At 42.3% G+C, this 24,948-nt stretch overlaps 2 protein-coding genes across 2 annotated transcripts in view; both read right to left on the bottom strand.

Moving 5' to 3' along the window:
* Window positions 1–1,222: 1,222 nt before the first annotated feature.
* nudt12 (nudix (nucleoside diphosphate linked moiety X)-type motif 12) lies at window positions 1,223–11,939 on the bottom strand. Its single transcript, XM_030060091.1, has 8 exons — window positions 11,847–11,939; window positions 9,925–10,127; window positions 7,667–7,967; window positions 6,058–6,334; window positions 4,557–4,724; window positions 3,686–3,799; window positions 3,374–3,573; window positions 1,223–3,283 (listed from the first exon to the last, which is right to left on the bottom strand). The coding sequence occupies exons 2-8, from the start codon at window positions 10,116–10,118 to the stop codon at window positions 3,173–3,175; spliced, it is 1,365 nt and encodes a 454-aa protein (XP_029915951.1). The 5' UTR covers window positions 10,119–10,127; window positions 11,847–11,939; the 3' UTR covers window positions 1,223–3,172.
* Window positions 11,940–14,168: 2,229 nt separating this feature from the next.
* LOC115365212 (solute carrier family 12 member 2) overlaps window positions 14,169–24,948 on the bottom strand; it is a 31,456-nt gene continuing 20,676 nt past the window's right edge. Inside the window, exons 16-26 of the mRNA XM_030060090.1 lie at window positions 24,290–24,401; window positions 23,107–23,247; window positions 21,075–21,181; window positions 20,292–20,371; window positions 20,062–20,202; window positions 18,649–18,762; window positions 18,191–18,302; window positions 17,958–18,044; window positions 16,872–17,007; window positions 16,036–16,103; window positions 14,169–15,008 (exon numbers count right to left, since the gene is read on the bottom strand). Coding sequence (XP_029915950.1) covers window positions 14,873–15,008; window positions 16,036–16,103; window positions 16,872–17,007; window positions 17,958–18,044; window positions 18,191–18,302; window positions 18,649–18,762; window positions 20,062–20,202; window positions 20,292–20,371; window positions 21,075–21,181; window positions 23,107–23,247; window positions 24,290–24,401 — 1,234 coding nt within the window. The 3' untranslated portion in view covers window positions 14,169–14,872. The remainder of the gene's footprint in view (window positions 15,009–16,035; window positions 16,104–16,871; window positions 17,008–17,957; window positions 18,045–18,190; window positions 18,303–18,648; window positions 18,763–20,061; window positions 20,203–20,291; window positions 20,372–21,074; window positions 21,182–23,106; window positions 23,248–24,289; window positions 24,402–24,948) is intronic.

Raw genomic sequence — 24,948 nt, forward strand, 5'->3', positions numbered from 1 at the left:
GCCTGCTGACGTGATATGCATACGAAGAACGACATCGAACTGAGTATGCGGCACATTCCTGCTGCATATTTTTGGGGATTTTGTGTACGTGAGAAACGTCCGGATGTAAACTAGAGTTTCAAGAGTTTTAGTGTGGACAACGTGAGCTCACTGGTTATACTCAACTTCCCAGAATGCACAGTTCGCTGGAAGTTGCTGGAAAAGACAAAGCCTTCAAAGCAAAAAAGCACAACGATTTTATTTTACAAACAACAGGAAGTGTGCTTATTTTGTACCGTGGCTCGCTTGAGAGTTTCTTGGCTTTTCTGAAAACATTGGAGTAAATTTCCAAACAGGTGTTACTTGGATAAACTGATCACATATTAATACTCTACATGGCTGCTTTGAGTTTTTTTAAAAAATGTATTAAAGTGACATTTAGAGTGTTAGAGTGTTTTTTGTTTTGTTATGGATGTTGATATATTTTTATTTGGTGTCTTATAATTCCTTTGTAGGATGGGCCACATTTGTAGCAGGACACGTAAATAAATCATTCATTCATTCATTCATTCATAGAACAAAAAGCACCACGGCTTTCAGCGCCTGGTTTAGAGTCACAGTTTTGTGCTGGTCGGTGCAAAATGCATTCTGCTGTGAAGTGTGAAGTCGGCAGGACGTTAGTGCGCAATTCCGAACACAGCCTTCATTTTGTCTCCTTCTACCCAGAATGCCCTGCGTTTTGGGTTGGTTTCCTGTGGCTGGTTGGTTGACAGACATTTTCAGGTTCAGATGACATCGTTCTCACCTGGACAAACACACCGAGGCAGTGGCGGAAACGGGTGATGACAGGCTCGGGTGCAAGAGTCGCTCCTGGTCCCTTGCTTATATTAATGAAGGGTTCAAAAAAATGGGTGCTAGTGGTAATATCTAATGTAACACCTGATCTACCTTACATTTTCATGATCAAACATAATGACAATAAGACATGAAGCCAACTGCCAATTAAACTGCCAACTAAAAATGACTCGGGCAGCAGGTTAGTCGTTACTGAAGGCGTGCACTCCTGGGATTTCTGGGATTTCTGCCACTGGACCGAAGCAGGAACGGACTCCGGCTGTGTTTTCACCTCGCTCTACACTCGGCTGGACAGAGACACTTCATGTTTCTCACACAACCCGACCTCGGCATCATCATGAACCTTATGATGCAAACACATGAAGCAACAGACGCACGGGACAGTTTCTGAAGACGTGCAGGATGAAGGACTTTTAATAAGTGCGCTTTCTCATGACACAATAAAATCATGTGTAAAATCATGTCAGTCATTGATTTCAACATGTAATTTTTTTTCTCAAACACTCAGATGTGGTTTCATCACCTTAGTTTGACCCTGGAGGATTTTTAGGGTCAATCCACCAATCGGGTTCCCTCGTCAACGACTGGATTTGAAGATTCAAAGAGGTCACAATCATATTTCTCAATGTCATGGTGTTAATTAACAAAGGGCTTTCCTAAAAGGAAGAGTTCACCAAAAATCAAAAAAAAAGAAGATATTTTCTCACTCACCCTGTTGCCGTCTATCCGTCCTGATTGTTTCTGTGTGATTTGGTGAGGTTTCCAGTTTGCCGTGATCTTCTCTGTGTGCTTTCCACCTCATACATGTGTGAGCTTTTAGACATTTCAAATTTTTGATGGTTTTTAAGCTCAACAAAAGAAGAAGAAACTCAGAGCGGAAACCTCGCCAGATCACACGGGTCTATCTGATGGAGAGACGGCACCAGAGGAATGTGGGGAAAATCCACTTTTGTTGCATTTTGGTTGAACTGTTCCTGCACTCAAGGGACACACAAACAAGATGAAATCAGTCCATTTAGTGTTTCATATGACAAATTAATGCATAATTTCCAGTTGCATGTTGTTTCCTTGCTGGTGACATCAGGAAGTCTGAGGACGTTCAGAGAAATGGGTTCCTCTCTGAACCCGGTGTTGTTTCAGTTTGCACAGTGTTGTCTTTCTTTGACTAATCAATCAATTAATCAACCAAGAGGGAACCACATTTTAATTTCACTATACAACCTGTTGTATAATGACAAATAAACTTCCTTGTATCCTTGTATCCTTTGTTGATTCGGTCAATGTTGTGGGAGTGGGAGAAAAAATGGCAAATTCCCAGGTCACTGTTTCCTGATGGGAATTTCGGCTCTTTGACGGGAACCGGCTCTTTCGGCTCCGTTCTTTTTTGAAAGCCGTTCAAACCACCACCTCTTCCTTCATTGTTTTTGTTTTTGTGAGTGTGAATATGAGCCATGCATTATTCCTAAAATAATGAGCCTATGCCGTAATACGATAAATAATAATTATACATTTTTTATTGAATTAAATAATTCAATAAAAAACATAAATGTGAGTTTAATAAAGCACACTTTATCTCCAGTTTCCCTCTGCCTTTCCTGAGGGTGTCAGATGTGTGTGTTTGTAGTTTAAATCTGCGTTTGTTCACTATGGAAGACAAGACAAAAAAGATACAAGATGCAAAATACAAGAGAGATTCATCACCAATATTAAAATGCTAAATCTATTACTGAACTTTTTTCTACAGTGATAGTTTTTCATTTTGGGTGATTTATTTAATATTGTGTTATTTAATTAGGCAAACTTTGATGCAGTATTGTTCAGTTCTAAGAGTTTTACGCCATATGAGCGTAGGAAGTCGCTCCCATGCTGCTGAGATATGATCAGTCTTACAGGCACACAGGTTGCAAAGAGGTAACTCTGTTTGGGAACAAATCGCTACAAAGTGTCATGAGAGATCATATATATTATTACCATTATTATTCATATTTTTATTATCCTAAAAATTGGTGTCAAATCTGAATCCCAGTACAGTCCAAAGATCCTCCTGTGATTGGTCAGAAAATATACGACTCAGTTGTCCGGTTCACCAGTGATGCAGCACTGCTCTGTTCTGTAGGATTTGAACAGCAGACACGACCCAAATCAGAGCACCGTGTTCTGCGAAGCTCAGAGGCGCCGGAATAATCCGCCCGGCAGCAGCCTCGCCGTTAAAAACCACCCTGAGTCCGGATTCACGCTGGCCTTTTCTCCACGCTGGCCCCTCTGACCGGCTGGAGGCTGTCTGTGTGTGTGTGTGTGGGTGTGTGGGAGTGGAAGTTTCGAGGTCAAAGGTCACAGGTCACAGGTTGGAGGTCATGCCGATCCAGTGCCTGACCAGCTGGTAGGCGATGGCCTGTCTGGGAGGCAGCGTGAAGGTAACGTTGGCTCTTCTGAACACAGAATCAATCACCTGCCACACAATCACAATAATTACAGTTAATTATAATTATCATCTTCATGCTTTTCCAGCTGTTCATAATGAGTTGAGTGGCATGCTGACCTGTTGCCGTGGGAACCAGCGAGCCTCCTCGATCTCGTTCTGGTCCACTTTGATGTCGGTCGACACGGCGACGGCCAGGCAGCCAATCATGAGGCTGGACGGCATCGGCCAAGGCTGACAGGAGACGTACTGCACCGGGCCGACCGACACGCCGCTCTCCTCCTGCACCTCCCGCCGCACCGCCTCCTCGATCGTCTCCCCTGACAGACAGACAGACAGAGAGGTGTGTGTGTGTGTTGTGTGTGTGAGAGAGAGACAGACAGACAGAATGAGAGAGAGAGGGGTGTATGTGTGTGTGTATGTGTGTGTTACCAGGTTCTATGAATCCAGCCAGACAGGAGAACATGCCGACTGGGAAGATCTTCTTCCTTCCCAGTAAACACTGGTTTCCATCAGGATGGATCACCAGCATGATGACCACCGGGTCTGCGCGTGCGCACACACACACACACACACACACACACACACATGCAGAAGGTCATGTTATTTAAAAAAAAAAATGCTAAAATGATGTTAAACAGACTTAACGTTTACATGCAGTTCATGAGTGAGGAGAACTACGGAAGTTTGTTCTTAGGATCTGCTAAACTGGTGCTTGTGAAGTCACCTAAACACAAATAATTACAATTCGATAACAAACTGAGGGCTTTAGTTGCTTATCAGCTAAACAAACCAAATGTTTGTAGATTACTACTTCATAAATGCCAAAATTAACATGCTTTGCTCTGTTTGTTTGTATTTTAAAATTATTCCTTTTAACACATTACTGCCACTTGCTTGGCTTCCTTTGTTTGCCACTACAGCGGCGCGGTGGAATCACGTACGCCGATGACATTTTCTTGTATATTGACTTCGGTCGTAGCCAATAAGATTCAGCTGATGTGATCATCACACAGTCTACATACATCAAACCTTTTTTTTGAAAGACTATTTCTTTTTGGCATTTCTGCTTTATTTGACCGTCACAGTAGAGAAAGACAGGAAAGGCAGGGGAGAGACAGGGGACGACATGCAGCAAAGGGCCTGAGGTCAGATTAGAACCCAGGACGCTGCGACCAGGACTCATTCTTGATATGCGGTATGCATTCTACCAGGTGAGCTACCGGGACGTCCCAGGCCTGAGACAAGTTTGACCGAGCAGAGAGAAGTGAAACTGAAGTGAGGAGCATTCTGTCTCTCTCACCGACTCGCGGGTAGCAGGTGTTGTGGACGCCTTGCAGGCTCCGGCAGTCGGCGTTCAGGCAGCTCCTCTTGTGTCCTCCCTCCTCCGGTTTGGTGGCGCTGCCGCACGTCGAGCAGAAGCTGTAGCGGCTGTGCCAGGACAAGACCGCCCGGGCCTGGGCCACGATACCTGCACACAGGCAAAAACAGCTCCATATCATCACATCTGGGAGTCAGACCAAAGGACCAAAGACTTTAGTTAACATGTCCACGAGACAGACAGAGAGATGAGTTCAGACCCTTTTCAGACCCTGAGTTTTATTCTTTACAGGGTAAAAATATTTATTTATTACAGTTTTTTTCTGAATGCTTAAACACTAATTTTTAAACAGTGATTTTTGAAGCTGTGTCTCTGAAGCCATTAACACATGCAGCCGATGCATTTACTTAGAGTGTCAAACAGAATGCACGTTCTCTGCTTTACATTCGGTTTGCAAGTTTATAGCACACTTTTTGCAAAACTGTAAACACCAGTCTCTACATCGCTGCACTAGTTTACCAGTTGTCTTTTCACATTAACCCAGAAGAAAAGACTTTTAGATGAGTTGACTCACAAATCAGAGACTGAGCCACTGGTGAACATTTGGTTCAGACAACAATGGAGGCCAACAGAGAGGAAGAGGAGGAGGTGAAGAAGAAGAGAAGAAAGAATCTGAAGAGATTTTCAAGAACTATTTGCTTGTGTAAGAGATGTGTAATGTTCTGCTGGTTTGGTGTCAGGTTTTGTGCTTAGTGTGTTGAGTTTTGAAAAACATAGCCTCTAGGTTCAAATAAAGTGCATAAGCAAATCAGAAAAAAAACTGTAGTAAGAACAGCTCTCAGCTCACTTTCAAATCACCAGGTTCAGGTTTTACATCTTCCACTGAGAATGCATTACACAGACCAGAACCAGCCTGCCTTGCAGTTTGCCTGTGGAAATGATTTTAACTTTTTACCTTTAAACACTGTATTCCCGAGAGAAATGCAAATGTTCTAACGGAAATGGGTGGAATTCCCCTTTAAAGGCTTTCCATAGATAGCTGGTGTAGTATTGATCAGTTCTACATTTAAAAAGTGATCAAAACTATGACTGCCTGATATCAAATTTTGGTCTATGGTCCAGTGGAATTCAGTTTGGTTCTGTTATGCTGGAGAAAATCATAACAGATTTAGGTTGCTTTAAAATATAGGAATCTCCACAGGAAAATGGCTTTATTTTAAATATCATTGAGGGGGTAAGACACAGATTGTGCAATGGAGAAAAAGGAAAATACAGAGAGGTAAACAGAAAATTTTTTATCTAAGCATGGAAGAAGGAAAATGAGACAAAGAAAGATGCAGATTGGAGTTTTAGTATTACATTTCCTGCTTTAACCCGTACTTAACTTACCTTGGTTCCCTGGCACTAAGGTTTAGCTCAACCAATAAAATTCAAATCTGCATGAAAGATATCCCAAATAAAAACAGACGGCAGGCTGCCTCACCGGCCTCGTCCTCGCTGAGTTTCAACAGATCTCTGTTGAGTCTCTGGGGGAAGAATCTGCTTGTTTCTTTGCAGAGTTTAAGAAGATCAGCCGAATCTTCGTCTGTGTTGATGGCAAACCAAGCAGGAGGCTCCCCAGTCCTCTCCTCTGTCTGAGAGGAGGAGGACGAGGATGGCTTTTTCCTCTTCTCCACCCCAAGGAAGATGAGCACAGTCCCCGGTTTCTGCAGTAAATCTTTAACCGTCTCATATTTGAAGCGACACAGCTTGGCTTCAACCTGTTGGAGGTCAGATCGGAAACAGAGTTGAGTTTACTCTCTGGGTATTTTCTCAAGTTAAATCAAATCTGATCAATGTGTCTAAGATATTGCATTTTATTGTGGGAAATGAACCCATTTACTCATCAGTGGAGAAACAATGCATACACACCAACAGCAGCTTCAAAATCCTTTGCTGTTCTTTTAACCCACCTATTATGTTTAGGGTCAAATTGACCCCAAACATAAAGATGTTCAAAAATGTGAACATAACAGGAGGGTTAATTTTTATGACCAGAAACTGCTGGCAGCTGCTGTAAATTTGGCTGCAGCTTTTGAGCAACATTGTCACTGTTTGCTGATGACTTTAGTCTTCATCTTGAATGGGATTTAATTTGCCCTAGCCTCGGTCTTAACTTGGTCTCAACCCCTTTTGGACCCGATTTCAAAGTCAGCTGGACTAAACTAATGCAGCATCCAGACCAGCTCTTCATGAGCTTTGCTTCTAATTCACTCCCATTCAAAACCCTGCAATGGATGAAAACATTCATTCACTGCTGGTGGCGTAGCAGGTTGATGTCTAGCCTGAAAAGCAACTTCAGCTTCAACAAACTGAATGGACATTTGGCCTGAGGCAGCTGCGTTCAGCCAACAGAGGCAGGATGGTGTGACATCTGTGAGAAAATCTAAGATAAACAAAGCAATAATTCTCATTGTGTCCCACCTACCAGTTTAGTTCGACTGAACTTTGACTGATTATAAAAATTCTTTAGAGGACAGAAGCTGCATGGTTAGCAGTTACCCTGCAGACCGGTGCAAATGGTACATAACAACAACAACAAGTCACTCAGTATCTGTCTTTTTGGCAGCACTGTTGTCACAGGACACGTCCCTGTCAGTCAGTTTGTGTGGAAAGTTGGTCAGTGCTGCCTTGATCCATGAAACCCTGAAAAGTTTGTCACATCTTCCCGACCCCATGACCAGCCAGTTCACCAAGTTAGGTGCAAATCCGTTCACAAGTTTTTGAGTTATCCTGCTGACAGACAGACGATCACAGAACCCCAACCCTAACTCCTTTGTGGCGGTAACAGAAAAGAATTTTTAAATTTACTGTTACTGTCCACCCACATTCAGCCACGGCCCATTTTTGGCCGCCTCAAACAGATAAAAACACAGGTCTGACTGCCCTGTTAGGTTAAAGGTGGATACAGCTTCACTCCCGGTGGTTGGGAGACACTGGCTTAAACACTAGCAAGAAACTCCCAATGATGAAACTTTTCATCATCAATCATCTTTTGAAGAGCCATGAAAATAGTCAGCTTTAAAGAAAATCACACGTCCACGTTCACACACCTCTGAGCTGGCTTGGGGCAGCGAGCTGAGCATGGGGCTGAGGTTGGAGAAGAGAAGGAAGACGGAGTCCGGGCTGCTCTGTTTGGCCTCCAGCCAGGCGGCGTCGCTCCTCTTCTCGCTCGCTCGGTCCAGAGTCTCTCTGCTGAAGTAGTTCTCCTGCGGGATGAGGTCGGGCGTCGGCAGGAGGCGCTGGCAGCCGTCGTCGGTCCGGGCCAACAGGTTGGCGATGTGTCTGTGGCCCCAGAACTTGGCGATGTCGTAGGCGGTCTGGGACGAGCTGTTCACCAAGAACTTGTCACAGCTGGAAGAAACAGAGAGAAGACGGAGACGATAACTGTCACCTTTCACGTATCAAGACATCGACTGGATGTCCAATCGATTGGAATTTAAATAATCAACAAAACAGTTAAGTCATTTATCAATTAAACGCCAAACCTTTGCGGATTCCAGCGTCTAAGATCTATGCTAGGACTCTCTTACTTTTTCATATCTTTATAAAATGACATCTTTGTTTTTTGTTTTGGCTGCTGCTCAGACTAAGGAAGCCATCTGAGGACACACAGAGCTCGGACAGCTTCCCATGAGATTTGTAATTGACCATGGAAATAATCATCAGTCACAGTCCAAATGTTAAATGTATGAACATTTTTAAAACAATTAAAAACGTATTTATTCAACATTGGTTTAACTGTCACGCTTCCTTTACGTTATTATTTTATTCTATATACATCTCCCTTTGTTTTATCATCATCTTTTATATATCTTATTGATATTTATTTTTCCTTTTTCTACTTTTCCACTGATTACTCAAGATGCTTTACAACCTGTGAGTGTTTGGACAGCGTTATTTTCTGTGTTTTGCTCTGGTAGTCTGGGGAAGAAAATTCATCATCAGCATGCAGGACTGCATCACCTTCCTACACTTGACATTCAGGTTTGGTTTTACACAGCTAATTAACCGAGTGCTCATTGTTCTGTTGAAGCTCCGCCCCTTTCCCCTTTAAAACAGGAAGCACTGAGCCGACCGGTCGGCCTTCCTAACTCCTCACCTGCTGACGCTGCTCGGTTTCTCAGCTCAGAGACCCTTAAAGCTATTTTCTTACCTTCTTCTTCACCTTATTTTCTTTACAGGAAGTGATTCAGTTTAGTTTGTCATTTGTTTCTCGCCTACAAAAAGAGTTTTGTTTGAAGGGCTGCAGCCTTTTCAGTTTGGAGGAGTGTGTGTGTGTGTGTGTTTTAAGCAGTCACAGCAGCCTGTGTCTCGCTGATTACACACACTGTCCCTCGGAGTTTGCTTTGTGTTTCAGGGCTTTAAGTCTTTCCTCTTTTTCTACAAACACTTCAGCCACCAAACATTTTCTTTGATAACACACACACACACACACCCGGAGCTCACAACAGAGGAGGAATTTTAGTTTAAAAAAGTCTAAGTCTAAATGCTGTTTTTCAGGCTCAGCATCCTGATAACAAAAAAAAAAAAAAAAAAAAACACTTGGCTTCGCGAAGACAGCCAGAGTTATGTTGAGGAAACTGGCCGTGTGCAGTCCCACCATGTTGTAACTGGACTGAACCTCTAACCAGTTTGGCTTCAAGTGGAATAATAGGAGCTAAACTTCAGGCTGAGTAGAAAAGGGGAAATTTAGTCAGATGCGCGTCGTTAGGATTAGTTTTCTAAGGATGATCCGTCAAAAAGATCAATCTATATCTCAACTGTGAGTAATGCCGTGCTGTGGTCGAAGCTGTTTTGTTTGTTCTTGTTTATTTTGTATTTTGTATTTTTTTTGTTTTTTTTTTATCAATTTAAAGCGGTATGTAAAGTACAGCATTTGTGAAGACTTGGCATAAGGTGGGCATGTCTGCAAAGGGGAAAGCCGTGGCTGCCCAGAGAACCCATATTCATTCAGACAGCTGGAGGTCAGAGGTCCAGGGACCCGCTAGAAATGCCAGTTTTTCCCTCGCCTAAAATTTAGCCTAAATTTTGAGCATATTTCGTCCCATATGTAGGCGATGACCCAGCATGACGTGGTAATGGATGGATTCCTCAGGTCATATAGCTTCATGTGAGACCAGTATCTTCTCTCGCTTTAAAATCAAGTAACACAAAGTCACATATTTATTTTTTGGTATGCCAGCAGAATCGCCTACATCCTAATGAAAACTGGCACCAAACTAACCCTAACCCAGACATCACCAGCTCGGACTCAAGAATGTAAAGGCTCAGTTTGCCGAGGCTCGGGTCCCGGCGAGGCGTCTCCTACCCCTGAGACAGCAGAGCCTCGGCTACGTGGAAGTGTCCGTTGCGAGCGGCGAGCATCAGGGCCGTCCAGCCGTTGCGTCCGGCCTGGTTGAGGAGGGCCAGCGAGCGGGACAGCAGGGCGGACAGCTGGCTCAGCTCGCCGCCGGCCGCCGCGTCCAAAAACCTGTCCAACAGCTGCTCCTGCACGCTGCTCATCGCCGCTGCCTGGAGAACAACACGGCCGAGGGTTAGTTACAATCATCTGGTCATTATTTCTCCAATTTATTATTTAATGTATGAAGTGTGAAAAATAAAGCCGAGGTCTCATGGGAGGTGATCAGAGGACAAAGTGACAGAGTATTAAATTTATAAAGATATGAATGGAGAAAAGAAGAACCAACTTTAAATAAAAATACAAATGAGGCTTTGCAAAAAGATATCTAACTTGAACTGTTGTGTGTTTACAAAACTAACTAGAATCAACTGAAATTACAGAGAAAATGTCTTTAGTTTTCATTGTTGTCAGTTTATTTCATACAGAAGTGTTGCGAGTGTTTTCCAGTGTTTTCATGTTTATGTATTTATTTTTTCTTTCTTCTCTTGATTATTTTTATTTTTTATTATATTATTAGTATTTGGTTTGTTTTGTTTATGTTGTGATTATTATTATCATTATTATCATTATTATTATTTGGAAGTGGGTTAATTATTGATGAATAGTGTAAGGTGAAGGGGGACTAGACAAGTTTCTAGACTTCCTCCCGCTCCCTTTTGAACATACAAATGACAAATTTATTTGGCTCTTTGGTCATTGTTTGCTTTTTCTGTTTACTTTTTTGTTCATGTCTTTATTTTGTTCTATGTTTATTTATTTGTTCATGTTCAAAAGAAAAAGAAAAAAGTAAAGTAAAAGTTAAAAAAACTGCAAAGAACACTGAAACTAATAAACGAAAGTAGCAAACCTGCTTTAAAGACACATTCAAACTCGACTGAAATCGAAAAAGTCAAAGCAAAAAGCAAAAAAAAAAAAAAAACAACAACCACTGAAAAATGCGAAACTACAGTAAACTTGGTTGGCACTGTTAATTAAAATAAATTACTAAAACAATTGATCATTAAATTTATAATTGATTGCTCTTCTGTCTATTGTGTACATGCTGCTTAGTATCAGTTTTATCTGGTCAGACAGTTTTCCTCTGGAGACAAAACAATAATTTGCAGTTGAAAAAAGGTTAAAAAAAAATCACAATGCATGTTATGGCAACAGTTATGTTTCAAATGACGATATAATCGTATCGTGACTTCAGTATCGTGATAATATCATGACATGGTGCCTCACTTATAAGCTGAATTATATATTTAAGAATATTTAGGAATTATATTAAGTGTATTCCATAAGGTTGAGCCAGGTCTCTGCCACATGGAAATTATACTTCAAATTACACATTATGGATTATTATAGTAGTATAATCTCTGTTGTATGTGCAGGTGGCTACAGGCTATTTGCTTATTATGGGCTGTATTCTTATATTAGCCTGCTGCAGTTCTTTTACTGAGAGGAAAATAAACCACTGAGTCTCTTTAACGTGTAAATACAACACAGAGTTTTATTTTAAAGAGCAATAACTTTGTTTTTAAGTTCATTCTTCCTAAAGTTTCTGTTTCAGTTCCCATGTTTACTGGATGTGAGCTTGTCTGTCAAAGGCTTTCTACTCTGTTCTATTCTATTCTGTTCTGTTCTATTCTATTCTATTCTGTTGTGTTGTGTTCAGTGAAGACAGCAGCCGTGCAGTCAGGCTGATCTCTGTGGCCACTCGGTGACCAGGTGAGCCTCTCCAGGTGTGGACCGGCCGCACCGGAGGTCACGCGCCCGGCGGAGGGATCCGGAGTTAATTAACGAGTGAAATTAATTAATGAGGTGATTATATGAAGGGAGGCTCTGACCTTGTGTGACAGTGAAGCCGCTGCTCCTCCGTCCGGGAAGAGGCTCCTCTGTGTTGCGTAAAGGAGGCAGAGCTGCGTTCAAGAGCAGCCACGCTGCCTTCAGGTGCTCCTCACAAGCTCGTACTTTACCACATCTGACTCTTAAAGCTACAATGTGCAGCTTTATGGCTTCACTAAGCACAAATTTACACTGGGATATATAAAATAAAGGAAAATAGCATTTTCCAAGCAGCACCTGAACGCAGCATGTCGCGCTTGGCAGCAGATTGTCCTTCCAGGCTGCCGTCGTTAGTGCTCCTGAACGCAGCTCAGCGCTCACAGACCACGTGACGTCCCGAGCGTTCACTGCACGCACTCCTTCACCACGCTCTGATCTGCACACACACACACACACACACACACACACACACACACACACACACACACACACACACACACACACACACACACACACACTCAAAATACAAACACATCCACCTCAACTGGTCAGAGTTGGATTAATAATCCATCTGATGCTAATCCATGTTTTTTGTAGCTTTCAGATGTTGATTTATTTCTGTATGCATTTATTTCTGTATTTATTTTTCATTTATTTCTGTATTTTTTCAGTCTTCACTGGGCTGATGTCCGGCGGTGTCTTCAGGCCGAGGAGGGGGGTAACATTCAGAGAAAAACTCACAGTTTCCCAGATTAAAGTTGTAAATTTACACAGGGCCAAAACCACCATTTCAGCATTGGGGGGGCGGGGGATATCCTGAACATTGAATTGCTAATATATTCCAGCAATATTTGGGGTGGGGGGGGGGGGGGGGGGGGGGGGGGCATTTTTGGAGTGCCTGAACGTTGGGGGGAACTTGTACCTCTCAGTGTATATGGGCGTTACGGCCTTGAATTTACATGAGAAAGTCCTTGGATATTCTCTGAGATTTCAGTGGTAAAAATACGAGAAACATCCCAATAATGACGGGATGCTGTTTATGATTCAGCTGCTCATCATAAAGCAGAACTACAGTATGAAACAACAAAAACAAAAACACTCTGTGTGCAGGAGGTGTGCGTTCCCCAGCAGCAGATTAAAACATGCAGGTTTGTCTCTGCACTTTATTTTGAAAGTAAAAAGCTGCACAGACAGACTCACAGCCGCTTGGCTCAAACCTGGTGTGTTAGTGATTTAATATGAAAATGTACAAAACAAAACAACCATGAACACGTCGCTACAGTCAAAAAATCACAAACCAACACACCCCTGCAACCTCCACCAGGAAACCCTGTTGCTGTGCCATTAGTGAGAAACAGAAAATATATATACACATACATAACAGTCACATGAACACATGAGCCATAAAATACAACCTGTTACTGAATAATCACAGAAGAAAAAACAGCCATCTAAATGTTGATTTGGTCTATTAATACATTAATAAAAACAGAATAAACTTAAACCACAAAAACATGCATTATAATCAGGAAGTGATTTGTTACACCTCAATATAAGGGAACTATTTTATTCAAAATATCCATTTTCTAAGCAAAACATATGATAATCCAGTACTGAGTTTTAAATTTCCGCTGTTCTTTAAAAGCCAGTGAAGGAGACAGGCTCGTTTATTTCATCATTTTGTTGAATTCAGTTCAACTTTTCAACAAAATCACTCATTTAAAGAAAACATGTGTGTTGTTTGAAACAGCGGAGACAGATTATGTCACACAGACGCCAGAGATTTTCAGACTCAGTGCTAGATTATTTAATCTACAGTACAGGAAACACCAAATGTGGCTTCACGTTTTGTCTGAAATATTAATAATATTCCTGGCAGACGCCCCAAATCACAACCTGATTACAAATACAGAGGAAGACACGACGACAGCTGCAGCATAGAGGAGAAAAAAAGAGATTTCATTTTGAATTTACACCAAACACTTCAGAGCAGACGGGAAAATTAAACTGAGTGAATGAAAATATGTCAGCGGGTCGACATGGGCGACCCGCTGGACAGCTGGGAAAAAGTCTAATGAGCTCTTAATTTGAAGGTTCTCACTGATAAATGATCTTTACACGTGCAGTCTGAAGGGTTGCATTAAATTAAATTAAATTAGGATAGAAAAATGATGTGCACGTAAATAAAATCTGCCGATAAATGCAGGATCTTCTACCTGCGTCACTAAATTAACTCTTGGAAATTTTGCGCACTGCCCCTTTACACCAGCAGCTCCTGACTGAGCAGAAGAGTCGGTCCCATTTAAATTCAACTAAAATCAGGCCGCTCAGTTTGCTGTGTACGGTGGCTGGACGGGGACAGAAAACACCTGGAGAGACGTTCAGGAGCAGAACGACAGAACATCTGATCTTCACTCTTCGTGGCTGAGATCTTCTCTCATAAGGAGCAACCACCTGATCCTGCTTTTTATTTTATTTATTATTATTTTTTATGGCATAGTGTGTAGCAGAGAAAAACAAACTCTGATTGGCCGGAGATCTGACAAAGAGCCGGGCTGTGATTGGCCGTTCACCTTGTAGGCGAAATGGGAGCCTCAGATGTTCTCATGTGTTCGAGGGTCAAAGCGCTGACACATGGAAGTGCCAAAACATGTTCTGTACAACACGGAACCCGTTTCCCCCTCAGGGATCAATAAACTATTTCTGATTCTGGTTTTATTTTATTCTATTATTATTATTTTCTAAAAGAAGAAGAGCCGTAAGAATCCGATCTGCAGCAGAAAGAGTTAGAAGTGAGTTTCTGTTCTCGCTCTGTACAGCTGCAGTTATGTGTGACACGGTCATATGTACACATGGAAACACACACACACACACACACACACACCATGGGAAGTGTGTGTGGCGTACAGGCATGTGCATGCGGTCTCAAGTGTGTGTGTGTGTGTGTGTGTGTGTGTGTGTGTGTGTGTAATTTAGAGGGTATGTAAACGTGCGTGTACTTGTGAGCATTTTTACATTCATGCTTGTGTGTGTGCGTGTGTGCATGTGTGTGTGTGTGTGTGCGTGTGTGTGTGTGTGTGTGTGTGTGTTAGGAGTAGAAGGTGAGGACGCTCTGGTGGTTTCCTCGGACCAGCAGCACAGGAGGCAGATCCTTGGACAGCGTTTCCAGCCAGCACATGTAGAGGGCGCTAGACACCGTGCCCTTCCTGGCCAACGGCATGCTCCTGCACACACACACACACACATGCACACACACACACACACACATGCACACACACACACACACACACACACACACACAAAAAGGGAAAAACTGAATTGAAAATGAATTTTGTGAAACATGTGACTTGGTGGCATTTCTGTGATTGGCTCGTGGAGCTTCAAACTGACCAATCACAGGACGACCAGGGCCTGCAAACCAAAGTCACATGACTCAGCAGCAGCCTGTTGATTCAGGCACCTCATTTCGTCTCCTTCTACCCATAATGCCTTGTGTTTTTGGGCTGGGAGACTGACATCCGGTGAGATTTTTTTTTGTGCCTTTTCATTCGTTTTTATTTTTATCTCGATTTGACTTTTTGTTTTTAAATTCAATTTATTTTTAATTTGTTTTTAAAGCAGGTTTATGGTTCTCACCGAATTTCCCTTCGGATCAATAAAGTATTTTTCTAATTGTTATTGGTGGTTTAGCTTAGTTTTTATTTTTTGAAAATGCATAATTTTAGTTTAGTTTTTATTAGTGTCGGTGTTAGTTTTTAGACTTTTTTGTCAGAGGTGAGATTCAGAAGTTAGAAAAAGTATTGCGCAATAAAAATTCAACGAAACATCAAACAATTTAAAAAAAAAAAATCACTGAGGACATATGAACAACCAAATAAACTGACAGAGACACAAATGTAAAAAAAAAAAAGTTGTAATTTAATTTTCGTTTTGTAAACAAAAAGTACAGTTTCAGTTAGTCATCTTTTTTTTTTTTTTTATAAAGCCTCGTTTTCATTTTTATTTCAGCTAATAAATGTTTTTTCAAACCTAGTTTTCACTATTTTGTTTGTTTTCATTGATGATAATAACCCTGGTGATAATCCGTTTCAAATATTATTCATTGATTTAAAAAGATGTTTTATTCGCTGTGGTTTAAACCCCCGCTGTGGATATGTGTCCCGGTCCCGGCTTGCTGCCCTGACCGCCTGTTTTTTCTGCCCTCTCCTCCTCCCCCTCTCGGTGTGTTTCAGGTGAAAGTGAGGCTCTTACATGACGATGAGCTTGGCGGTGCTGGAGTGCTCCTTCAGCAGCTCGTTCAGCCGGATCTGACGGTTCGTCTGAAAGGCAAACAGCGACAAACATCAAACCTCCACCGTCTGCAGGCATTTCAGAAACCCCCAGCATGCACTTTGTTTTCCTGTGTTGCTTGAGCTTCTTTTGTGTTTGTGTCAGGAACGGGACGATATTCTGCAATAACCTGCAACCATGATACAGCATAATGACAGATAAACGTCCACAAAAGACTGAGCAGTTTTCTTTCTAAGCTGCAAATCTTGCCAGCATTGTCTTTGCTAGAATATGAATGAATGAATGAATGAAGTGCAGATAATCTAATCTGGATGGAGGGTTTGTGAGGGTCAGGCGAGCCGTGTCATTTGTACGACGGCATCTCAGGACCATTGCAGGAAGAAAAAGAAAAATGTAAGCCCTAATAATCTCAGAATTTAAGTTTTTCTTCTCAAATTTTTATTTTTTTCTTGTAAACGTATGACTTTAACCTTGAAAATTCAGAGTTTTTTCTCAGAATATTATCCCCCTCCCCCTTCATAATGTATTTTCCCCCAACAATGGCCCTAATTTGCCGTCATAAGTTTCTGCAAAATAAAACGTAGCAAATACCATAATTATTCGTTTTTCTGCCCCACCACACACACTGTCACACTTTTGTATCCAGATATAATTTCCATATAGTCCTAAAACATGTTGCCATGTGGCATGTCATCAGTTTTTTAACAACTTGACTGGGAATATCTGAACCAGTGTTTTAGGTCAGGGTTGAGGTTAGCCAAGTGATCTGATGACGTCACGGCGGGGTCGGGTCACACCTTGGCCTTGTAGAGCTCCAGCTCATTGTCGGTGATCCTCCACGGCTCCTGGGCCTTGAGCCGCTCAGCCGCCTCCTGCTCCATGTCGTCCTCCTTCAGCCGGTACGGCTCGATCAGCTCCTTGAAGCTCAGCTTACTGCAACACAGCACACACACACACACACACGTCCAGCCTCATGTGACAGCAATATCACCAGGCGCTCTGCTGCGGGACATTTTTATTTTAAATAAAGAGCTTAACTCACAAGAATATTTAATTACATATGCATCAGTCCAGTTGATCATGTCATGGCTTAAAACATGTCAGCAGTTCTCAGCCAAGGATGAAACTTTACCACTGTTCTATAAAAAATAATTATAATTTGTAGTAACAATCATGTAGCTACCGATTATTTCGTAAAAAGCAAGCAAGGGAGGAGGCACAGTGTGCTTCACAGAGAGGGTGCTGCCACGAAAACTATGTGGACGGCGTACAAAATAAAACTAGACACAAGTGGACGCAGTTATAACAAACATAAATAAAACCTGTGAGTTAAAAAAACGTTAAGAAGTAGGAATAGAAATTAAATGAATGAATAAATAAAAATAAATAAAAAAGTGACATAAAAATAATTAAGGCCAGCAACCGACCAGTAAAAAAAAAAAACGACATGAAAACTAAAACCCTTAAAAAGGTAGCAACTGAATAAAAATAGATGAAACGACAAAGACCAGCGATTGACCAATAAAAAAACAAATAAAATTAAATAAAAGTCACTTTTTTCCATTTCATTTTGGAATGAAAACAGCAGACATTTCCAGAAGGTAAACACTGACGTTATGCTCCATTCATTTAATAATTTATCGAAGTATGTTGAAATGGCTGCTGGGAAAAAGACTAGACTTAAATGAATTTATTCAAATCAAATCAAATTAATTTGAATTGGACTGGACTAAGGTGGATTTGTACGGACTGGAACAAACTGGACTGGATTGAATTAAAACTGAATAAAATGAAAGTAAATCATATCTATTTCCAGCAGGACTGCGCTGAAATGAAAGCAAACCAAAGTGCAGAGGACCGAGTGAGTCTCTGCAGGTTCGTACTTGTGTTTCTTGGGTTTGGTGTTGATGTCTCCCAGGACGTTGATGTCAGAGAAGTCGATCCTGAAGCGGCTCAGCAGAGTGGCCATCCTGCCAGCACACAGCACAACACACAGTACGCTTCAATACAAATATACTGAAGAGATGTGAGGCAGTTAACAGATATGATTCAAAAGCAGAAGTTTGTACCTCTGTTATCATAAATGACAACAAGTGGCAGAGAACTGCGAACTCACGCTCGGCGGTCGTGGTCGATGCGGTTGATTTTCCCACCAATGAAGACGCGGATCCTGCAGTCGCCCCACTTCTTCTTATTGGTCAGCAGGTAGGGGATCAGCAGAGTCAGGCCTGGAGCAGAGGAAACAGTGCTGTGACTGAACCAGTGAGTAGTTTGATTTATTTCCTTTTTGAAGGGACAGAAGGCCTCGCTCTTTGATCGTGAGGAATGGAAACCAAGACGTGACATTTAACCTTTGATGTGCAACAAACATCACCAATAAATATTTCTTTTCCTAAACTCTTTAGTGTTTTACAGTGGATTTGTCCTTTTAGTCACCTTGCTTTTGTTGCTAACCGTGATTTAAACCTCCATCACCTGACAGCCACAGGACATCTGTTCTCTCCTCTACAGTGTTTCCTGTGTGAGACTTTGCCGATGACACTCAACTCTACAGTGACTTCAGTCTGAGCTCACCTCCGTCATCAAACAGCCACCAGACGTCGATGGTTCCTTTGCCTTGCCTCTTCTTGAACTGCTGGCTGGTCTCCAGCAGCCGCTGGTCCGTCAGACTCAGAGGAGACTTGGTGTCTGCAGGACACACACCCTCAGCGTTTACATCAACACTTTAATGCTTTGGATAGAGGTGGAGTCACATTCACCATCAGTTACGTAAATCACACCACAATCTAACCCCTTAAATAAACATGCTGATTATAACAGATTATCACAGATTATAGTCTGACTCCATTCAGAGATGTTTCTACTGTTTCTGTCTCTAAAGTGTGTGAGCTTCACTCCCCTGACTGTATCTGCTCCCAGTCTGTCAGTAGAGAGGTGTTTTCACACTCAGCTACTGAAGGTGGAGGTGTGTGTGTGTGTGTGTGTGTGTGTGTGTGTGTGTGTGCGTGTGTGTGTGTGTGTGTGTGTGTGTGTGTGTGAGATTCAGACGGATCCCGGGCCACAAATCCCACAGCCAATCAGCCGTCAGCTAAAGGGACACTGCTTTGCATATCATTAGCAGCAGCTCCACCGGTCCTTGAGTGTTTTATTTTGAAAAGTTCAACAAGACAAACAGGAAATGGCTGCTTCACATCAACAATACTAGTGGAACTAAATGAGTCACTGTTTTATTTTCCAGTGTTTAATTTTCAAAAGATCAACAAGAGCAGCTCGACATGTCGTCTTCACATGAACGATACCAGAGTAACTAAGAGATTTGCTGAGAGGAAGAGTTTTTTGATGGTTTGATTTTCAAATACGGCCCAATATCCAGGCCTGTGGCAGGACGGGACCTCCTGGTTGTGTGAACAGAGCTCTGGTTACCAGCTGGTGTGCCAGCAGGCATATTCTGTTTGCATATTCATAGATCTGTGAATTTTAATGAGGACAAGATTTAGAGTTACATTTAAGGCACTAAGGGATGTTTTTATGGAAAAAAAAACTTCTAAATATGTCAAATTGTTTAACAGGAGTTTTTTAGGGGCTTGATAAATGACTGGAGGGGCATTTTGTATAAACCTGTTGCCAAAGCAGCACTGCCACAAAATTATGATTCAGACTTAAAATGAATATGACAAGTGACAGACAGAAAATGTTCACATCAACTTCCTAAGTATAAATAAGATAAATGGGATTTTTTTTCCCCTCAAAACTCCAATGTTTTCCCTTCAGCATTAGAAAGGTGTTCGTCAGTTTGCTTTGTTCTATATTGTTACTTTGTTACTTTCTTTCTTTCTTTCTTTGTCTTTTTCTGTCTGTCTTTTATTTCTGTCTTTCTGTCTCTTTCTTCCTTTTTCTCTTTTCTTTGTCTCTTTATCCATCCGTTTTTTGTTTACCCTTTCCTTTCTTTCTTTCTTTCTTTCTTTCTGTCTTTCCTTCCTCCCTCACCTCTCAGGATGAGCGGGCTGCTCTGGTTGCTGGTGGTTTTCGAGGGACAGGAGTCAGAGTCAGAGTCTTTAGCCAGGCTGACATGAACCACCACGTCCTTAACGCCCCCTGCTGGTTTGTCCTGTGATGACAGCAGCTCATCTGGACAGACAGACAGACAGACAGACGGAGTGATAAACAGACATGCACGGCAGACAGATGTGTGTATGAGGTGTAGGTGTCAGGTGTACCTTGTCCCTGGATGTGTGAGATGTCCAGTCCGTCCTGCAGCCGGAGGATCACCACGCCGAACTGCAGGTCGAAGGCGTCGCTGGAACACAAACACAGAGAGACGGAACTCATTTCTAAACTTCAACTTGGAGTGTTTCCTGATTTTTTTTTTACTTTAGTAGCTCTGGCAGACTTAACCTGATGTCACTGATGCAGGTTCAGATCTGCAGAAAAAAGCTCTGGGTCTCCTGAGTCTGAGCTGAGTTCTGCATCGGACCAGCAGCTAACACTGTGAGGATGATGTTTTTTTTTTTATCATTTATTTTTAAATGTAACAATTACAAACTGCAAATACAAACAATTGTCGGATACGGTTGTTTGTTAAACCAACTCCCCCTTCCCCCCTAATCTACGCTCCTACCGTCCCACCCTTTCACTCACCAACCAAATAATAAACATACATAAATTGTCCTTATTTAGATAAAAAATCTTTCAAGTTAGATATTAAATTTGACCACATTAATATTGTGTTTGGTTGTGCATCATTGACTCTTGCTGATGACAGTTCCAGGTAAGAAATGTCCAAAGAGGATGTTGTTTTTTTGTTTTGTCATGGCAGGGCGGTGACTGTGGACCCTGGATCAGGTTAGTTTAATGTCCAGTCAGCCTCTCCTCTTGAGAGGGACCACGAGTGACGGCGCCCCCTGCAGATCTCTTGCTAACGGGGGAATAAGAGGCTCCTATCATAAGACAAAAAAAAAATCATCCTGTTGCTACTAGTTTGCTATTTGGCCAGTCCTTACTGTATGGTGTTGATGTAGATCTCCACGTCTCTCATCTCTCCGTCGCTCCAGCTGTTTTTGAAACCCATCACCAGCGTGTTGGGCTTCAGGCGGCCCAGCCCTGTGGCCTGGAGGAGCAGCAGCACAACAGAAATGTGAACCAGAGCTCAGCTGAGGCAGTTTTCAGCAGAAGACACTTTAGCTGCACCACCGCTCATCAGCAGTGTCATCCAAGAGCGTGTAGCTGCTTCTTTAATGAGAGAGGTGCAGCATACAGCCAGAAAACACAGATTAGTGCATGAGAGATGAGAAAATCTTGGAGCTCTTCAGCTGACTAAAGTAAATGCAACCATAACCCTAACTAATTATGTTTACTCATGTTGCTGTAATCAAGTAGCTTTTGGTGTACTCGTACTTTTGCAAGTATTTTCTAAAGTCAGTAATTTTACGTTTATGTAAGTAGATTTTTGCATTTGAGTTTGTCACCATTACAGATCCATTACAGAGAACAAATGATCACTGACCAACTGTGGAACCTTTCACAATAAAATGTTAGTCAGCAAAGATGAGAAGAGGAACCTGCTTCAACTTTGTTGGTTCTACGTTTTTGTCATTTCCAAATTTCACAATAAAAGCTGCACCATGAAAAGTGTGGGCGAAAAAAGGGGAAATAATATCAGTGAATGGGCTCAACGACTGATCCCACTTTAATCAACCCTCAGACATTTTGCATGATGTCCCTTTAAAAGCATGTAGTGTGCAGTGTGTTCTCTCCTCCTTTTCTAACTGCATGGAAAAGATCCCAGCTAACACAGTTACTGTTTGGAAAAAGGAGCTCAGTCACTTTTACTGCCAGGACATTTGACATGAGACACTTTGGACTTTTACTGCAGGAGATTTTTACTGCAATACTTCTACTTCTACTGCAGTCAGATACCAGCAGAGGAACAGTACTTCTACTTCTACTGCAGTCAGATAGGTTTGGCGAGGTGCCAAGCTGCCCATCAGGAGCGGTTTGGGGTTCAGCGTCTTGCTCAACGGCACTTCAACACGCAAACTGAATGAAGGGTTGACATGGAGCAACAAGGAAACACATTGCCTTCTGGGTAATTAGCCTAAACGAGCCCTGCAATAATGAAGAAACGCCAAAGCTGCTGATGACGCTCTGTGTCCATGTTGGAGAATGGACTGACCAAATGTGATTGGTCAATAAACTGAGAGGCAAAAAACATCCAGAAGGCAACACTGTCTGACCAATCAGGTGACGGCTCCATGAGGCTCTTGCCGATACATTTTGGTTCGTTTGAATTTTTTAGCATGAAAACAAACCAAACCCAGTGATACGAGCAGCGATGGATCAGCTGTCACCTTTTCCACTAAATCAAGCCCTGGCAGACAGACTGCAGGTGTGGAAACAGGGTTTATACGTCTGAATAGGAAAATGTAAACGTATGTAGACTCAGCGGTAATCTGGATTTAACTCCTCCGTGGTGAAGATGCTATGAAGAGGCAGAGATCTGGGTTGCTGGAGAGTCTGGTGGTTGGTTAGAATCTGAATTCATTTGGGGCAAACAGAGAATCACTGACATTTACTTTTGATAGCGGAGTACTAAAAGGAGAAAGCCGGCTTGTGACTGAACATCGCTGAGTTTATCTCCCAGATTAGCTGCAACTAATTGCTGAGGTGCCCTTGAGCAAGCTGAACAGCCCTCCGACTCATTCTTCAGCCTGCAGCCAAAGACAGCCTTCATGGCACTGACATTTTTAAGTGAAACTGATTTCTAGTCCACACAAACATTTGGAGTTAAGTTACTCAAGTATCTCACTTCATGTCATAGTTGTGGCTGAAATAGAGAATCAGGTCTGGATCACCGACAAAACTAAAATCAGTCGTTCCTCAGTCCAAAGCCAATCTGCCCACCCAGTTTCATGCATATCTGCTGGTTAGTTTTCGAGTTATCCCACTGACAGACGATCAGTGGAGGTACAGATCAGCGTTTTTGTTCCAGCTGATGTTTGGGGTGGAGTGTAGAGGCCGGCTGGGTCTTTGTACCTGCAGGAGGAACTGAGCTCCGTGCCTCAGGCTGTCGGAGATGACCGGAGCGTAAAAAGCCTTGATGCGTTTCTTGTGAAGCCAGCGCTGGCAGCGGGCGTGGTCCTGCGCCAGCTCCTTGAAGTTCGGCCTGCGGGAAACCTGGAACAGAAAGGGACGAGCTGTGACTGCGGGACAGGATGCATCGATATTTCCACAGGAGAAACTTTCAGAGTAAGGGCTTCTCTCTAGATTCGACTACATTTACATGGACTGCAATATTTCGATATGAACCCAATTTGAGACGGGAGTTGGAATAAGAAATGTTCATGTAAACAGCATTTTATATCATCTTGACCAGCATAGTCAAATTAAACAACACCGGGATTAAACATGTGGAGTATTCCAACTTTAGTCTTTACTTTACTGAAGGGGATTTTAGCCATGTGGACAATCCTAATATGACATCCTGCTGAGTTTTTTTTTTTATCTACAGTGATTCAACTGGTTGGCGGCTTGTGCTATTTTACACACACGTGGTAGAGCGCTTACCACTTGCCCAAGAAATAATCTTAAATTTTTTAAAAAAAAAATCATCGTCTGTTCTCATCCTGGAAACCACAATGTTCAAGCTGCTGCCCTCCGGGAGGCGCTGCAGGTGCATCAAAAGCTGGCAGACAAACAGGCTTAAGAACAGGGCCATCAGAACTCATAACTCCAGCAAATACACACACACACACACACTACAGAGAAAAACCCTAACCTGCGGAGCCACTTTTCACATTTTAAATGCAATATACAACATTTTTAAGTGCAATACACAATGTTTTAAAGTACAATATCCATTCTGTTTTCTAGACACTGCTGGTGGCTCACAAGTCATGATGGAGAGGATTAGTTCTGTTTTTTAGGAAAATCCAACTCATTCTGCCTTTAAGTTGCAACTCTCAATGTCAACCCCCAAAACGAGCTCCCGTGCTCTTGCAGTTTTATCTGCACTAACAAGAAGGAAAAATAGGGGTAAAATAGGTAAGTAACTAACAAGTAGAGGCAGCAGGTTGAGGGAAAGGAGGTTCACCAAAGACGCAAATTACAGAACTTCATCACAAGATACCTCCTGAAATGCACTGAGCGTCACAGACTGATGTGGGACAGCAGCAGCGTGAGGTGGGTTTAGCCTTTAAAGCGGCAGATGTGTACGCACCGTTCTGACGTGGCCGCAGACCATGAGGCCCACGTTCTTGGTGAAGGAGTGGACCAGATGGAGCAGAGCGGGACGGGAGTTCGGAAACCCAGTCAGCACCAAACACTGCGGCCTGCAGGGACGGAGAACACACACTCAGAGGAGCCGCGTTTTCCTTCCACGTGTTTTTAGGCTCATTTTCAAGAGTCACGTTAGAAAAGATGGATGGAAACGGCAGCCAGTGAAGAAAGACGTCTGAGGTGGTTTAGAAAAAGAGTTAATACACTGAACTCCTTTGCCGAATAAGCTCTGACATAGTGAACATTCAGACTGATACTTGTTAGAGTAATATCATAATACCAACATCATTTGACTGTGTGTGCGTGTGTATGTGTGTGTGTGTGTATGAGTCTTGTTAGAAGGCAGGTCATTCAGTGTCTCCATCTTCTGTTTGGCCATTGATATTTGATTACATCATATTTAAAGTGCCCTTTCGGGATAATTTGCATAATGTAGTCGACCAAAACCTGCATTTATTTGCATTTTTGCATCAAATAATCAAAATGTGCTTAAAAAATGTTTGGATGGAAACTCAGCTACTTACTGCAGTTATCAGTACAGGGTTCCCAAAGTCATGGAAACTGAATTCCAGGCCTTGGCAATGACTTTCAAGGCTTCGT

This window comes from Myripristis murdjan, chromosome 9, assembly GCF_902150065.1.
Source record: "Myripristis murdjan chromosome 9, fMyrMur1.1, whole genome shotgun sequence".
NCBI classification, from domain to species: Eukaryota; Metazoa; Chordata; class Actinopteri; order Holocentriformes; family Holocentridae; genus Myripristis; species Myripristis murdjan.